The sequence below is a fragment of the Abramis brama genome, assembly GCF_963993115.1.
Source record: "Abramis brama genome assembly, chromosome: 5".
NCBI classification, from domain to species: domain Eukaryota; kingdom Metazoa; phylum Chordata; class Actinopteri; order Cypriniformes; family Leuciscidae; genus Abramis; species Abramis brama.
In genome coordinates this window covers 15905914-15925161 of record NC_139967.1, presented here as the reverse complement: position 1 = coordinate 15925161, position 19248 = coordinate 15905914, and the positions used below count along the sequence as shown (strand labels likewise).

Here is a 19248-nt window from a genome sequence, read left to right as displayed (position 1 = left end):
GTGAGTGAGTTGTCTTTTGTTCTTTGATTATCTTTAATGACAGACAGCAGCAGGTTTATCACGCTGCTGTCACTTTAAGACCTGCCGCACCACACATGATGTGGATCTGATGCGCATCCCATTTTCTCACAACTCTTTACGTTCATTTAATGCCTGGTCCACATTGTACGATTTTGGGCTGTCCCAGACGAAAGATGACAAATCGTGGCAATTTCTGTGGTTGTGGCTCCTCGACGATGGTAAAGTCAGAGAGGTTCAAGGATGGTTGTTGTCACTGTTTTGTGAACAAAGATAGCCTGCGATAATTTTTTGACAGTGTTAGAAATTTAGCATGATTATCTTACAGTTTGCTTGCTGCTACAACCTATGTCTACTGACTGGCCAATAAAAATGCAACATGAAATGACGTAATGATCAACAGGACATGGCGCTAAAGCTTAAAACTACTTATCTCAAGCTCCATTTACAAAATTGGTATGCCAATCCTGGTATCCTCAAAGTGTGATTCATTCTGCTCTATTTGTTTGCCACTAGCGCATGCTGATGATATTTTATTCATCGTACATTCTACATACATGTCCTACCCAAGTTTATTAGATCCATGTCCCAGTCAGTCTGACACAGACGCAAGTTAGTGCATGTTAATTTTGACAGTCCTTTATATATAGCCTATGTATATATATTATGACCTCATACACTACCGTTTCACTTTTACTGTGAGTTTTGCTTTGCTGAGAATTTTTGTGAGCATCTTTGCTGAATAAGTATTCATTTATTTTAAAAAAATCTTACTGAAATCAACTTTCTGGTGTACACTGTATATTTTATGTATACTGTATATTTTATGTAACCCTGAAAAACTTAAGGGTTTGTGTGATGCCTCAGAGAAATGAAAATCTCTTGCTACCAGCTGTGGAGTTAGTGGGTCAGTGTTTTGGAAATGAGAGGTCTCAACCCCACATACAGCACATTTTGGTCAGTTTCAGCTCAGTTTAATGAAGTGATACAACAGCTAATTTCCAGGGTGCCTGAAGTACCAGGAAATGTTCCCATTTGTTTGCAAACAGTATTTTTAATGTATAATGCTCTTCAGTTGGCTAAATGGTTATTCCATGTTGTTTTTTCCTTTTATGTCTTACTTTTATTGCTCTTTCCAAGGCAGCATAAGCAGCTTCAGATATTAAAAACATGAAATGACAACCCTCTACAATGAAGGAAATCACTTGCATATGCGACCAAATTTCGCAAGAGACGACTAAAAATTTAATTAATTAGCCAATGGCTTGTAAATTGTATGATTCCAGTCGCCTGTAATTGAGTTAGAGGCAAAAAAAAAAAAAGTTTAGCACAGATATAATTTAATTTCACCGTGAGAGAGAGAGAGAGAGAGAGAGAGAGAGAGAGAGAGAGAGCACATGCAGGGCTTGTTGACTGAACTGTCACTGTCCCAATCAGACCAGTGCTGTGTCGTCATGAAAGTTTTTTTAAGCCTTGCCAATTTAAATATTCAAGCGCAAGAAGTGTGAGAAGTTTCGTGTGCGCAAACTGCACATCCAAAGCGCGCGCCCAGAAAACCGCATCTGACAGCATGTGAATACTGAATTAATCTCTCTTTCAAGTCTTCTTGCGCTTGAACGGACAATTTAACACAAAATGATGTCAAAATGTCCGTCTTGGCATATAGTATCCTAGTAAACGTAGTCGGTTATGTCTTAAGTGAACGTAAAAAGTTGAGAAAGAAAAAGCATTGGTACACTATCAGTTTATTGGATCTGTGCATTATGTCTTAAAGTGACAGCAGCCTAATATTCCTGCTGCTGTCTGTATTTAATGTTAATCAAACAACAGACTCACTGCAAAAAAATCACTCAATGCTCTTTAATGTAACTTTAATAAAGATTAATCTATATTTAATTTCTACAGTGAAGATTATGCAGTGTTATTTTATATTTGATGAGGCTACTTTATTCCATTTCTTTACCTAATCTACAGAAATGCACACTGATTATTTCATTTCCTATCCCAACATATTGATTGCTTGCTAATGACTAAAGAGGAGGCTCTCAGAAAAGTCCAGAGCAAGGATTCTCCCAGTGGGAGTGCTGCTGTACTACACTGTCCTGCATTCAGATTATTACTTCTAGGAAAGCCATTCGTCGCTCCCTATCCATCTCTCTCTCTCTCTCTCTCTCTCTCTCTCTCTCTCTCTCTCTCTCTCTCTCTCTCTCACTCTCTCTCTCTCTCTCTCTCTCTCTCTCTCTCTCGTTTCCAGTCTGTTCTATATTTGCTCTGGGCCCTGCAGGCTCTCTGTTTTCCCTCATGCTGTATCCCATCCATCAGTATTTAAAGAAAGAACATCACTGTGTCCTGACAGACATAATTATTAAGAAAATAGCAGCAGTTTTTCTTATTGACGAGTGCTGTGGATTCTTTAACACCATGGTAAATAACTAAAACAATCACTTTTTTCTCTGTCTCTGTCTTTGTCTTACTAAAGCTGGGGACACACTTAACGACTGTAAGGCTGATTATGAATGTAATTTGATACTTATTGAAACTTGAACATTCTATATAAGTTGTGAGAATAACAATTTATATGATTTATAAAATATCCCTTTTGTTCAGTAAGGGTGCCTTAAATTGATTAAATGTAAAAGTAGCAGAAACAATGATCACAATTTCCACAAAAATATTAAGTAGCACAACCGTTTTAAGAAAAAAATAGGAAAAACTTTTTCACATGTGCTTTTTTCAGTTGAAATCTCAGGCCCGGATCACACAGAACACGTTTTTGCGGTGTTCACAGATCGGTGGAATAAAAAAAAAGCAGAGTCTAGGGATCCATTTTTTTCAACGTTGAACTTCTTTGCATTTTTAGAATGCGGTGTCATGAGCAAGTTGCTGCAAAAGATGTGGGGTGAGCGCTATGATTAAAGATGTCCATCTAGCGCATTTATATTGAAAAACAGTGGAAAAGTAGCACAGTGGAATGCAAAACACATTCTGTGTAAACAGCCTTTACACTATATAATTTAACATTCAGAGTTCTCCACTCTTTTCACTCTTTTTTTTTTTTTATGGCTGATGTTAATCCCATTGGTTGACTGTCTCTCTTTCTCTTCTTCGTCACAGAGGCTACGAGGACCCCATAGAGGCTGAATTAATCGACGAAAGACACCCCTACATCCATGGCATGTACCCGGCACCTCTTGCCCAACCCGAGAGGGGCAGCATGGCCAGTCTTGACCGCATGGGTGGCCGTCGCTCCCCCTCGATTGACAGCATCCGCAAAGATCCGCGCTGGAGGGACCCCGACTTGCCTGAGGTCATCGCCATGCTAGGTCACCCCATCGATCCGGTCAAGTCCAACGCCGCCGCCTACCTGCAGCATCTCTGCTATGAGAACGACAAGATAAAGAAGGATGTCAGGCAGCTGAAGGGGATCCCAGTGCTGGTGAGCTTGCTGGACCACCCGAAAGCTGAAGTTCATCGCAAGGCCTGTGGAGCTCTGAGAAACATCTCCTATGGCAAGGACCACGATAACAAGGTAGCCATCAAGAGCTGTGATGGGATTCCTGCTCTCATCCGCTTGCTGAGGAAAACCAATGACATGGAAGTTCGGGAACTCATCACAGGTATGATATGATAATCTTCAGCTGCGCCATTACATACTGGAATTTAGCACTGTGACCGTAAAAAAATATATTGTAAAATAGGTTGTATAGGGGTGTTGTGCACCTCATTTTGTAGTTTTCTTTTTGGGTAATAATTTTTGGTGTTATTAATAAGACATGAACGAAGAAAGTTAAAAGTAGTAGTTCAAGAAGTGTAAGACGTGTTTGTCTAGTAGAATAGTTTTTGTTTAGAGTTGATTGAACTGACCCAGACATGTGAATGTTTGACTTCTGCCACAGCATTTTGTGCAAACTTAGTTTTTATGTCCTGCAACTTACAGTAACTATTAAAGATAAATGGATTTATTTGACCAAAAATACAGTAAAAACAGTGATATTGTGAAATATTTTTTAATTCCATGAAAATATACTTTTTTAATGTACAATGTAATTTATTCCTGTGATGGCTAAATTTTCAGCAGACATTACTCCAGTCTTCAGTGTCAGCTCAAATAACACTTATTATCAGTGTTCAAAACGGTTAGACTGCATGTTTTTGAGGAAACCGTTAAAAACAAATTCAGGATTCTTTGATTAATGGAAAGCTCAAAAGAACAGAATTTATTTAAAACTAATTTTGTGTAACAGTGTAAAAGTTTGTCAGTTTTAATCATTTAATCGCTACAAATTGTCACTTCTGACCACTATAAACTGAAATTTTAGAGGGGCATGTTTATGGTGGATACGGTGCGTGTCGAAATTCAATTCCAGATAAATCAGGCTTTACCCTGTAAATAAAAGTAATATTCAGGCCAATGACAAAAATAACCTTCCATCTTTTTAGCTTGTTCGTCCTAAATCTTCTATGATTCATTCATTTGTATTTTTCTCATTTTATCTAGTCATGCTTGGCAAGCATCCTTCTAATACTAGCCACAGGCCTCTCGCCAAGTTTTCACGTTTAAACACCAAATGAGTCCAGACTGATGTTGACTGAATCCAGGTCAGTCTTTCAGCGGGACTGCAGAGCAGGTTTATGTGTCTCCTGGGACCTTAATCCCATGACCTGACATACATTTACTATATCATGGAGAACGCAAAAGAGATTCGGCTTCAGACCGAACACACACAAAACACAGGGGCCAAAGAAGTGTGTTTGCATGCATAGATATTTTATTACTGGAAGAGGGAATTAATGTCACTGACAGACAGTGAGTGATTTACAAAATCTTAAGAAAAAAAAAAAGAATAATACAAGTTTGTATGAAATAGTTACACTATACCATTCAAAAGTTTAGAATCTAATATGATTGTTTCACATTTTTGAAAGAAGTCTCTTCTGCTCACCAAGGCTGCATTTATTTGATCAAAAACAAATATTAATATTATGAAAAATGAATTATTAATTAATGTATTTAAACGTTTTTGATATATTTTAAAATGTAATTTTTTCATATGATGGCAAAACTGAATTTTCAGAAATTTGTTATTAATATCAATGTTGAAAACAGTTGTGCTGCTTATTATTTTTGTGGTAGCCATGATAAAAAAACAAAATCTGGATTCTTTGATGAATAGAAAGTTCAAAAGAACAGCGCTTATTTGAAATAGAAATCTTTTGTACCTTTATAAATGTATTTACGGTCACCTTTGATCAATTAAATGCGTCCTTGCTGAATAAAATAATAAATATCTTTTTTTTCTTATTTTTTTACTAAAAAACTTTTGAATGGTGGTGTACTGTATATGCTTTTAAAAGTGCAGATTTTTCCTCTACTAGGGTTGGTGAATCTACTGAAAGAGAAAGTCTTTCTCATAATGACATTGACTGATGCTTCTCCAGACCAGACATTCAGCTTTTTCACAGACCACAGAAAAAGTTTCTGGTGTGTGAAATACCTGAGTGAATCCTTGTATTGCTGGAGTGTGAAAGTGACGTATAAAGGCCTCAATGATTATCTTTACAGCACAATGTTGCTTTCAGTCTTTCAGTTAAAAATAGCTTCTCTTCTACAGGATGGAGGGAATATAGTGTGTTAGTTCCAAACCGAGCCCTGGAGAGCCGTATGGTTTATCTGCAAGGCCCCTATGAAAACACTGCTCTCACAATGGTCTTTCACCAGCCTGGAAAATCAGGAATGTTTTTCTACAATTAAAAATAATTGCAGGACTTTAAAAATAGGTTCACCGTGAGCTCTTGAATCTCATGGTTGGTACCCCTGTATTGTCCGCAGCACCATTTGCACCCTCATCCAAGAACCTCATTGTGTGGATATTGCTAGTACTTTTTTCTTTCTGCTTAGAATTTTTCATTACCTTTTCCACTTTTCAGCATTATTTTTAATTAAACTGTCCATTTTAATTTGGTGACCCTGTGTCAAATGTTCTTCATGTGCTTTGAATATTTAGCAGCTCGTATTAATATTTTTATATTAAGGTGGTCAAGACTGATGCAACTTCAAAGCAGCATATTTCTTTTTCAGAGCTCTCCATCTTAAATGTTAAAACTTGCCTTTTGAACTAATTTATCATTTAATTACAACTGAACAGCAACAGCAGTATGTTTATACCAGTGGCTGTGAAGCATTGCTTCCTTGTCTGCGTTCTGTTCTGTCTGTATCTGACGCAACTCTCCAACTTGCTCTAATTCTCTATTTCTCTTTATTTTCTATCTGTTTTGCCCTGATTGCAGGCAGTATCTAGCTGAAACAGATTTAAACTGTAGTTCCTCATTCCGTAACCCATGGTTATGCTCAGTGACTTTTTCTGCTAGTTTCATCATTACGCCAGTAGGTGGCGACAAGTGACTACCTTTATGAGGGAGTCAGCGAGTCATTCTCTTTCTCTCAAACTCTGATTCATTCAGGAATGAAACAAGTGACTTTCACACAAATTTGTCACTTGATAGAACATGAACAGGTTGTGTGATACGTTCTCTCATCCTCGAAAGATTTACACAAAACTGTGGAAGGTAAAATAAATATTATCTAAATTACATTAAGTTGAGCCATTTAGAAACCAATAATAATAACTAAATGGTTGATTTTGATGACTTTTGTACTATAAACCAATTTGATACTGTGTTGGATATCACAGTTGGAATGATTCCTTGTTCATGTTCAATACTGTTTGTGTCATTTCACCTAAAGATATTTTTAAAAGGATATGTAAGGACATTAGAAAAGGCCACTAAACGTAGCTTACAAAATTACATTTGTTCAGAAATTCCAGAAGTCCAGAGTATGGTGGCATTTCTGAGATGATTACCTCGTTTACCCTTCTTCCTGTTTCTTTCCCTCTGACTCGGATGTCCAATCAGTGTATGATGAATGGCAGGGGGCAGGATGGGACTGTAATAACCCTAAGTGAATGGCCTGTTAGAACAGCATGTCTGCTGCTCCCAGGAAATTGAATTAGCTGGGAGGCTCCAATGACAAGCAGGAAGGAGTAAACTCAATCAGGCTGCACCTTTTGCAAGGTTCAGCTTCCCTCATGTGGGTTTCATTGGCTCCTTTTTGTATTAGATTTGTGGGATATCCAGGAACCTGCAAAAGATGGCGGGGGCACCAAACAGAAACGACACCAGATTACATAGTTTTTACCACTATATGGTGTGTGTGTGTGTGTGTGTGTGTGTGTTTGAACAATTATTAATATATTATTATTTTGTATAAATATACACAAATGAGCCAAAACATTATGACCACCTAGTACCTAATATGCTGTTGGTCCTCCACGTGCTGCCAAACCAGCGCCGACCCACCGAGGCATGGACTCTACAAGACCCCTGAAGATGGCCTGTGGTATCTGGCACCAAGACATTAGCAGCAGATCCTTCAAATCCTGTAGGTTGCGAGGTGGAGCCGCCGTGGATCAAACTTATTGGTCCAGAATGTCCCATAGATGTTCAATTGGATTGAGATCTGTGGAATTTGGAGGCCAGGGCAACACCTTGAACTCTTCGTCATTTTCCTCTAAAACCATTCCAGATTCAGATCTTTATTCCTGCCAATTTCTCCTGCATCCAACATGTTGATTACGAGAACTGATTTTTTGCTTACCATTTAATCTAGTACCCAGACCTTAATATGTGGCCTTGTTAGGAGATGATCAGCGATATTCGCTTCACCTGTGACTAGTCATAATGTTTTGGCTCATCATTATATGTCATTATATGTGGAGATTTACATTTCATATTAATGTTATATATTAATATTTTATATAAATATCTATAAATTGTTATATATAGGCTACTTTTTATTAATCGTGTAGCTTAACTGGTAATACATCAACATCAAATAATGGTAAATTCAAGGTATAAAATGTATGACAAAGTCAATTGGCTACAATTTGCAGGAGATAATTTATTTGACCAAACATGCAGTAAAAACAGTAATATTGTGAAATATTATAATAATTTAAAATGACTGTTTTGTTCATGCATTTTAAAATGTAATTTATTCTTTCTCCTGTGAGTAATTTCTTAATTTCTTAAACGTAATTTCTGACTGTGTCCGTGTACATGATTGTAATCACTGGTTAAAAAGGCCTTTGAGTGCTCCAGCTTGCTCCAGTTGTCTGCCTCCTATTAAAGCCAATGAAGTGAAGTTAATCAGCATGTGCTATGTATAGACCTCTACATCTCCTCTGACTACAAGCCTATCTGACTCAATAGCACATGCACGAGCGCATAAGCTGGCCGGTAATGATCCATGCTCCTTAATGTTCCACTTTACCAAGTAGATATTCCCAGGTACAGCAAGGGCCATGTGTACGGCATCTGTTATCTGGGCTTTAACCAGGGTCTAATGGCTATTCAGCACCTAAGAGGTGATGGTAATGAAAGCCTCCTTGCAGATGGCAGTACAAATTTGGTTATTATTAGAGGGTAAATAGATTTATTTTGGGGGCTGAAAGAACCTGAGCCCTCATTACAGAGATCTATGACATGTTTATAGACCTCTTGTCTCCTATTGTAGTTTTTGTCTGCAGAAATGCTGGAAGTAATTGCAGGGTGAGAAGAATGATGATGTGTATGAAGGGCAGGAAAATAGATTCAGAGTTGTATCAGGATACATGTATGTATGAGTTCGTAGTCAGCTGTGTAAACACTTGCTATTTCTGTTTTAGCGAAAATGCCCTCCGGTCCAGAGACTTCATTTTTGCTAACCCAAGAGAAGACAGTTTATTTATCCACTCTACATTTCCAAGGGTTGCAGTAGCTGAACGTTGCTTGCCAAGTTAATAAAACAAAGGCTAGTCTTAACTGTAGGCGTATATACGTCTGCCGGCTTATAGAACAAGCTTCTGTTTTATTGTCTAGAAAACAACAGCCTGGCCGCTTCACATTGTTTACTCTGAGAAATGTTTTCTCAAACTTTACTTCTCCTTACCATTTTTTCCTTTCCAGTCCTTCTTCTATAATGGAGGTTCCTGTCGGTAAACGCCGAATCGATGCTTTCATAATGTGTGGTGCATGTCAACAGATCTAGCAGCAGCGCCACTTTTTGTTTGTAGCTCTTGTGTCATGTTAAGAGATGTAACAGATCCTGTTTTCTCATTTCTCTCTCCTGCTTCTTTTCTCATCTCATTGCACCTGTTAGGAACACTTTGGAACTTGTCCTCCTATGAGCCACTGAAGATGGTGATAATTAACCACGGGCTTCAGACGATGACTAATGAGGTCATCATCCCTCATTCGGGCTGGGAACACGAGCCGAACGAGGACTCAAAGCCACGAGATGCAGAGTGGACCACGGTCTTCAAGAACACATCTGGATGTCTTAGGTACACTGGTCTGATTGACAGCCTCTTCACCATCCTCGTCAGCTGACCTAGAACAATGTCAATGAATCCTATTAGTCTTTTAGTTTTTGCAAGTTTCTGCAAAGCCTTTGACCCATGTAGTCTATGCTAATTGGATTGCTAAAAGGTTTTACATGAACAAAAGAAATTAATTTGTGTTTATTAAGATGGTCTGTCTCTCTCAGTGGTATTTTAGTATTATGTATATACTAATATAGTATTTATTCATATTTTAAATTAGCTTTTATTTTTATATTTTCAGTTTTCATTTGAATTTTAGTTTGTTTGTAGCACTTTACAATAAGGTTTCATGTGTTAATATTAATTAACTACATTAGTTAACTCTACTAACAATGAACAATACTTCTACAACATTTATTTATATTAATGTTAATCTCAGTATTTACTAATACATTTCTAAGATCAAAACTTGCATTTGTTAACATTAGTTAATGCAGTCACGGGCCGACATGTAGCGCCGTTGCGCTCGGGCGGCCCGAGTTCGAGTCCCGGCTCGTGGACCTTTCCTGATCCCGTCCCCCATCTCTCTCCCACCTTGCTTTCTGTCCACTCTATACTGTCCTGTCAAAATAAAAAAAGGCAAAAATCACACAAAAAATAAATAAATATATATATATATATAAAAACATTAGTTATTACACTGTAAAACATGAATTTTTTACATAAACATAAAAAATATTTTGTTCATTGTTAGTTCATGTTAGTTAATGCATTAATGTTAACAACTGATACCTTATTGTAAAGTGTTAACAGTTTTGTTTAGTAATTTCTTAGCATTTAGCATTTTTATTATTTTCTGAGGGTTTTTTTTTTTCTGTTACACTACTCATTATATCACTTTTCCGTTATACCCCACAAAATTGGACAGAATCATCATTTCTATTTATTTTCTTCTAAATTATTTGATCTGGTGAACATATTAGTGGCTTCTAAAACTGTCTCTGTGTTTTCACTTCCACAATTGCTGTTATGAGCCAGCGTAACATCATTAACTGCACTCTGTCACAACTCTCACTCATATTATGTGTTCATAACCCGCCTTGTCTCTTCCGATGACGAAGTTCCACTACACTTTCGTTTTCTTTTCGGTACATACCAACCCAGAGAAACATTTCATGAAACATGAAGCTAATAAAAATACGATTACGACAAGCAGCATATGATTTGTATGTGATTTTCATGTAATTTGGCCTATTTTTATAAGAATAGAGGATGTTTACATGAGAAATGCTAAGCAGGTGTAGTAAATAACTTATTCTAAAATGCTACAAATAAAAAAAAATCTGTCTCATCATTTGACCAAAATCCACATTAGATCGCAATCGGAAGTTATTACAAACACCCGAGGGTATTTTATAGTGAGTTTTGAGTGAAAGCATGGTATTAATCTCATGAATTGTCATGTGTAGATAAATGCTAATTGTAGCTATAATTCACCTGTTACCCAGATATAGTTATATTTCATGATGAATGTTGTCAAAAGAATAAACATAAGTTGGAGAATGCGCAAGACATGTAATGCCAGAGTAAAGTAATGCAACAACTTACATTTGACAACGGCATTCTTGTCATCTTTTCTCCCTATAAAATCGAAGTAATGTCAATATTTCCAGCTGCTGAATATAAGATTTTCCATATTCCAAGCTAGCTTGCTGCAGTGGTGACATCATGTGCACGTGTGAGTTGTGAAGACTATGCAAATGAATCTAGGAATGATTTGATTTCAAATCAGTAGTGTTTGAAGCAACAAAAATGACATGTCAATGAGCTATTTTAATGGATGGTAACTGTAATACTATTACTGAAATCATTAGTAATTTGTTACACTACTGATTACTGCAGAAAGTAATGTTATTATGGTAATGCTTTACTGCCCAACACTGATTATAACTAGATGTAGTTCCTGTGTTCTAGGGGTAAAAGAGCCAATATAAATGTATAGCTTTGAGAAGATGATCATTTTTGTCCATAGGAACAGCAGTTAAAATGAGCTGTTGCCAGTGTTGGGAAGGTTACTTTGGAAATGTAATAGGTTACAGATTACAAGTTACCCTATTTAAAATGTAATGCGTAGTATAACTATAAAAATAAATAAATAGTAAAAATCTGCATACTATCCTTTTAACCACTATGTGTGTGTGAAGGGAAAACATTATACCATATAAGTAAGGGATAATGTAGAGCGAGGCGGTTGTTATAGCGAATACAACCCCGACAAGCTGATCAAGACCCCGACGTGAAGCGGAGGGGTCTTGAATCAGCCTGAAGGGGTTGTATTCGCTATAACAAACGCCTCGCTCTACATTATCCCGCTTATTACATGGCTACCTACCAAATAAATCAATAATTTGACACAAAATATTGATTTAAAAAGGAGTTTGTTGATTTAAAACGATTGTATTGCTTCCGCTAAAGAAAATAGTCCGTTCCGTCTCTACGGTTAGAATCCTGCGTCCATAGCAACGCTCTGTTTTTCATGGCAATGGTGTGTTATCCTTAGCAGCGGTCATTCTACATTAGAATTCAACCAAGCCATGTAATAAGGCCTAAAATTGATTTCTCACTAACAGAACCAAGAATAGATTCTAGTTTCATACTCACTGGCAACCCAAACAGACTCCCTCAGTGTAGCTTTCATAACATGCATGTTTTTTTTGTTTTTTTAAATAAGGTTATATTCCACCTAAAATATTGTTCATACTCCGTGACCAGTCGTCGTGTAGTTAAATAGCTCTATTTTGCAAGTCAAAACAGCAAACTAATAGAAGGATTTGTCCATTCGTTCACTACGCTTAATGTTAATATTCATCATAGGAGATGCTTCCTCAGGGTCGACATTGAAACCTTCATTGTCGATAGCATTTTAATAGTTGGCGAACATATTTTGCTCTGTTATATTTGTGCTCTTTTCTAATTTCTGGATTAAATGATTTTTGCATTTCCAGCACTGGAACGCATTTTTATCACTCGCCATAGTGGCAACTCTCAGTCAGGTTGTAGCCTAAAGCTTTCAGCGGCAATGTGGATTGATGTAATTGGCAAAGAGCCAATCAAAAGCATCAGAATAGCATCGGCCATACTAAATGGCCTTTAAATGGCAGGAGGCATCGTGCACATCAAAAATAGGCAAAGCAACACATTTATATTATTCAAAATATCCTAGATTTTTACAGAAAATATCCAGATTTAACCCCCTTTGTAATCGTTAACATTTTCATAAGTAACTGTAATTTAATTACACATTTTTTTCTCAGTAACTGTAACGGATTACAGTTACATGTAACTCCTTTACATGTAACTAGTTACTCACTCCCCGACACTGGCTGTTGCTATATGAGAGACAACCGATATAAAATATGAAACTAATATAAAAGGAAAGTGGGAATAGACAATTTTGTATAGATTGAACTTATTTGTCTTCTGACAAACTCTATGAAAAAGACTATAGAAACTTCTCCAAATAATAACTAAAGGCAAAAATCAATAGTGTCTGTTCTATATTTAACCATTATTGCTCTTATGTTACAAACCTCTTTGTAGACACTGATCCTTTCCTCTGGGGGTCATTGAAGCAGCTCAGCTTTTGATTAAGATGTCCAGTCACTAAAGGGCTTTATATCACCATGGTTACCATGCATTCTGCCACAATAAGTGGAGTTCATTTTTTTTCTTTCTGCACCCACTTCTGTCTATAAAAGGCAAGAGAAAATTGCTGTATAAGAGGTTGATTTTACTTCTATATGAAAATGATGTATTTTTTCCATTCAGTGTGGTCTTTGCATGACTCAGCAATTATAACTGGTCCATGGATCCATATATAATAATAAATGTGTTTTGAATCTCTAGCTTAAGCTGTGATGTCTTGGCCATCACTGTCCTTGGCGAAACAGCCCAATGATTGACATGAATTGAGCACAACTCATCAGATCATGTTACCTTCCTCCACTGATGTGATCTTGGGCTCAAACAATGTGATATAGTGCCATGACAATGCCTTCAGTGATCCTTCTTTTCTAGGATTCACATATTGTTGCGCTCCATGTTGACACTGTGGCATTAAATCAGTTTATTGTTGCCTTGTTTGGCTGTGACTCTCCTTGTTTGACCCATCTAGACTTCCAAGGCAACGGCAGATAAGCCTCCACACACAGGTCTGATTGTCTAAATCAGCTTGCTAGCGGCAGAAGCAGGTCATTGTAGTTCAGTTTCATGACCTCAAGTGCTCCCTTTAAATCCTTAATCTTGTGAGTAGGTACTTTGAACACAGTGTTGTGATCTGGTTGTCCTTGATCATAAAGGGCGATATGTAAAATGTGCATGGTGAGGGGTTGATTGATGTGTAAGAGGTATGATCCAGGTATGATTATATTCATGTCTGTTCCTTACCCCACTGTTGATTCTACATGTAGCAGGGGTCTTTCAGAAGCAGGATTTGGATGCTACAAAAACTCACCGCAGAAATTGTGTGTGGTATATTTCACCACTCTGTCTTCTTCCTTTAATTCCTCCCTCTCTTCTCTTATTTAAGCTGTGTCGTGTGTGAGCTCAGCTCAGCACTGAAGCTGTGTTTTCCTCTCTAGCAGCCAGGCCTCTAATCTCATGCTGCTACTGCTGGTTGTGCTGCAACCTGCTGGGCCAAGTCCAAATTCTGCTTGCCTCTCTATGTGTGATTCTACCTCCCTGCCTTCATCCACCCTTCTTAGCCTCTCAGTCTGTTCCTTTACTTTTCAAATATACCATGTCATAGAACATCTCAGATATCGGCAAAAAAGAAAGAAATATAGGTAGGAAGCATGCATGGACATAATTGTTTATTTATATATCCATTACTTATTGAGTTTATGTTGATGTCAACTAATATTGGCCCTTTGAATAGAAAAAATATAGTAAAAACCATAACATTCTGAAATAATGTTATACTGTTTTCTATTTTTAATATATTTAAAAAATGTAATTTATTCCTGTGATCACTCCAGTCTTCAGTGTCACATGATCCTTTATTTAATCATTCTAATATGCTGATGGTGCTCAATAAACATTTCTTATTATGTCAATGTTGAAAACAGTTATGCTTCTTAATATTTGTTAAAAATTATTCTTTGATGAGTAGAAAGTTCAAAGAACAGCATTTAGTAACATTATAAATGCCTTTACTGTCACTTTTCAATTTAATGCTAATTAATGCTGAACACAGTTATTAAAAATCAGCATTATTAAAAATCATATATATTCTTTTTTTTCTGATTTCTGCAAAATCCAGTATTGTCGACCTCTTTCTTTATCTTAATTTTTAAGACGAGGAACATCCAGGAATGTGTCTTCTTGAAAGTGATATTTCTCCTTGCTTTCTTTTCTCTCTTTTACTTTTTCTCAACCTCCTTATCTCTCTTTAGCTCATTCTCATTTGCCAAGGCTCTTGCTGGCTATTCCCCTGTGACAGGTCAGTCAATATTATCAGGTTAACTAGTGCCTCAGTGGGTCTAAAGGATGCTAGGGAGAGGTGGTAGTTCAGCCATCATGGCATCATGTGTTTCCACATGCCACCTTTCAGCAGGTCACTAGCACACATCATTGCAGACATGCGGTTGTGCACAACGCCACTCCATCCTCATCCTGTCTTTTTAGCCTCAGCTCAGCCTGTATCCATGGAAACTGTATCCTGTGACATCTGTTGCCTAGTAAGCTGCTTGGAGGCAGAGTTTTGTTTCCTGTCTCTCCTTGGCAGAGGGAAAGCACCCTTTATTTATTTCTTTGTCCATTGTAACAAATGTGCACATTTGTAATTCCTGATTAGTGTGTCCATGTCCAGTTTAAACTTGAGATGTTTGGAGGTCTTTGAAGTCCTAACACAGAGCAGAACTAAGTGATAAAGTGTTTATCAGTAAGATATTCACTTTATTTCACAAGATTTTGCCAATATTTCCAGGATATAATTTCATGCATCAGCCACTGAATCATGTTATTGTACTATACAGAACTATATTAGGGCTGAAAATTTAATATTTTAAATAAGATTTAAACTGCCACCAAACACGTATTATTATTTATTTATTTATTTATTTGTTTATTTATTTATTTTTTCAGTTTTATGGGCCACAATAATGTCTTTAATTCTCAAACTGTGATTTAGGTACAAGTAATTGTAGGCAGTATTCAATATTGTGCTGACAGTACTTCAGTCATTAGGGAGGAAAAAGACAGGTAGCTGTATAAATGCAATCCATCTCTCTTATATCTGGATTGCAGCCACAACAGATGTACAGCTGGAAAATGTTACATTCCATATGGGTGTTACACTGCAAATGGGTTTAAATTTCTAATACTGGAAATGGACCCATTTGTTTGGCAGGGTGTTAGTTTAATTTATGTTTTCTCCAGTTGTCATTTGATAGTGACGACTGTGGAGTGAAGCTTTTTTTTATGTGTAGGATTTTAGCTTGGCAATCTAGTTATAAAAAACTGCAGCTTGAACAGCTGGTAGGAAAGAAATTTGAGGGTTAAGAATGAAGAACCCAGATGGCTCCTGGTGCCTGCTCAGGCGGTGGACTTTTCATTCTTTTCATTTTTTCTTATATAATGCTAACCTTGTAACTTTCTAATGTAATCTGTCCTCCATCAGGACACTGGTCATTTTAGCAGGTCTGAGATCATTAATGATGGATAACTGAAAGTACTTCAGCAGAATGAGACTTGAATGTGGGTTTAATTGGATTAAAAAAAAAAGTGTCACATAAAGATTTGTGCACACTGAGAAGCACGTTTCAGATAGCATGTGAACCGCAAATTGATTCCTCTTTCAAGCTTTTCTTGAGCTTCCTCAACAAAAACTTCAGCTTTTGATGTATAATCAGTAAAAATGCTTGCTCTTAATCATGCTTTTGCTATTTGCCGTAGGAATGTGAGCTCAGACGGTGCAGAGGCGCGCAGACGTTTGAGAGAGTGTGAGGGGCTGGTGGATGCCTTGCTGCATGCTCTGCTGTCCGCTGTAGGAAAGAAGGACATGGACAACAAGGTGAGTGTCTTTAGCAGAAGCTGGAGCATGGATCCATCTTTGTTTAAACATTATACCATTTCTGTCTTAAAATTACATGCTTTAGGTCGTATGCAAAAAAAATATAAAAGAAATAATATATATATATATATATATATATATATATATATATATATTATAATATTGATATTTTTATCAATATTGAAATTATGGCAATAATATTTCGATTAAATATTGCATTCAATAAAATCATGCTGCCGCATTCCATCCAGAGCACCTTCTTTTCCTTCACAGTGGCGCACTTTCGTTCCTCCCTAAGCCAAACTTAAAGGGATAGTTCCCCCAACAATGAAAATGTTGTCATCATTTACTCACCCTCAAGTTATTTCAAACCTGTATGAGTTTCTTTTTTCTGCTGAACACAAAAGTAGATATTATGAAGAGTGTGGGACGTGCTTGATAATAAACAGTATTATTAAAAGCACATTAACCGAGAAAGAGGTACTGTTCCCTAGTCGGCTTTCTGTGCGCGAACTCCGAGACCTATTTCTGTTGAAAGCTATTACTTATCTCAATACCACTGTTAGTACATCTTCCTAAAAACCTAAAGTTTATTTAATTTGTATTTTTGTTCTGTTGTATTTTTTGTCGGTTTGGTTTGTTTCTTTATTCTTATTGTTTTGCTGACTGTAACTGTTTTGAGGACTTAATACTTACATTAACCTAGTATTAGTTTTTGCTGAAGTATCGATAATTGTCATGAAATAAGACTTTGATCACCAATAGTCATGTTAAATAATCGTGATTTCAATATTGACCAAAATAATTATGATTTTTTTTTTCTATAATCAAGAAAGTGGATATCTACTTTATGGATATGTTTATGCCACTGGCCCCATGATCTTAACTTTAAACAGAGGGATCTTGTATCATCTTGACAGAGTGATAATTTGTGATAATGACTGCCTTGCTGCACATTATCCCACTTGTTACTTGGCTACTTCTGAAATAAATAAATAAATTAACACAAAATATTGATCTGAGTGTAAATAGTTGATGAGACATGAAACCAGCACAGCTACGTTGTCATTGTCATTTTATTATTAAATTATTGTTATTAAAATGTTTATTTACTCTTTATTAGACAAATGGACACATTTATATTATACTTTTATTTTTTTTTAACATATCTTTTATATTATAATATAAATGTTTAAGGTCTTTTCCCCTCTATATTTCATTCTTTCAATATTTCTCTCTTGCTGTCTCTTAGTCTGTGGAGAATTGTGTTTGCATCATGAGGAACCTGTCTTACCACGTGCACAAGGAGATTCCAGGGGCTGAGAAGTTCCAGGACCCCTCGGCTCTTCAGGGTCCCGGCTCTGCTGGCACTCAGAGGAAGAAGAAAGATGACGCAGGCTGCTTCGGAGGAAAGAAGGCCAAAGGTCATTATTGAATTCTTCTTCATCTCATCTATGTGCTTTATACTTCTAAAACAGTACTGAGCACCTTTATATCACTGAGCCTTGATCGTCAACAGCCGGATTCTTCAATCAGCAGCAGGTCCATGGAGGGCAGTATGATCCTAGCATTTACACAACATCATAAATAGCAGTGCAGGCAGATAATAGGAAGCTAAATGATGCTTGAGTCTATTTATTTGGCCTGTGCTCTATTGTGGCTCATGATTCATAACTGGAGTGTGTGTCTGGGGTATCAATGTTGAATCAATATTCATCTTTAAATGGACGTGGGTGTAGGTTCAGTGTCTGTGGTGCTACACTGTCTGAGATGAATCAGTTCTTCCAGACGATGCACTTGTGTTGTCCAGGTACTCGTTCTAAATACAATGCCAGGAGAGCTGATTGATTCTGATTTTTCTCTATTTCTTGTATTAGTTATCCAGATTTTTGTTCTCTCAAATTAACTGATGAGAGACCTCTTGAATATATTAGTGATCCGAATTAGCGAATTGATTCTCGAACAGACCTATAAGGGAACTCATCAAACAACCTGAAGGAGCAAAAAAGCAAGAATGTGCTTAAACCACTAGGATGACAACATTGATGGCATACTGTGCCTCATGAGGTTTGTTTATCTGTCAGTGGCCCTGTAGATGTACTTTGAAAATGCAACTGATCTATATTTGCACCAGAAAACAAAAATTAAGAGATGTTTTCCCAGCAAGCTATTTAGACAGACCCCTGGTCCCAGCAAAATCTTACCTGAGTTAAAAGGCATCATTTAGTCTTGTTCACAAAACACATAAAGTTTAGGTGGCCATGTTGGCTTGGCTTTAGCACCACTATCATGTTAGAAATGATAGAAAATTGGTTTGCACTGTATTTGTTTTTAATTATTAAAGTGTGTTGATGTCATATAGATTACACTGGCATTCAAAAATTTGGGGTCAGTATTTTATTTTAAAGAAATTAATGATTTTATTCAGCAAGGATGCATTAATTTGAGCAAAAGTTACAGTAAAGACATATATAGAGATATATATATAGATATATATATATATATATATGAGTACACACATGTACATGCATGTCTCATTATATTATTAACCTTTTACCAAAATCAAATCAAATAGAGTTATAAGGTTTTTCACCGGCAAATTTCTGAGAATTTCAGACATACGTGTTTTGAATGTCGTTACGTCATTAGAATGGCCACATCCGAGGCTGTAAGTGCACTGCAATGTTTTCATCAACTTAGGTCGTAAAGATATTATTGCAGCTACTGTAAATTGGCACTCAGTTTTGTTTTGTTTTTTCTCTTATGCTTCTTTTTTTTTCTCTTATGCTGAGTGAA

The 19248-nt window shown here is 36.7% G+C and overlaps 1 protein-coding gene across 50 annotated transcripts in view; it reads left to right on the top strand.

The window, feature by feature from the left end:
- The window catches only part of arvcfb (ARVCF delta catenin family member b), a 199531-nt gene that overhangs the window by 143564 nt on the left and 36719 nt on the right, over nucleotides 1-19248 (top strand). For all 50 annotated transcript variants that reach the window (XM_084115230.1, XM_084115226.1, XM_084115215.1 and 47 more), the window contains 4 exons: nucleotides 3133-3635; nucleotides 9218-9401; nucleotides 16335-16452; nucleotides 17705-17876. In XM_084115230.1, the coding sequence (XP_083971356.1) occupies nucleotides 3133-3635; nucleotides 9218-9401; nucleotides 16335-16452; nucleotides 17705-17876 (977 nt within the window). The remainder of the gene's footprint in view (nucleotides 1-3132; nucleotides 3636-9217; nucleotides 9402-16334; nucleotides 16453-17704; nucleotides 17877-19248) is intronic.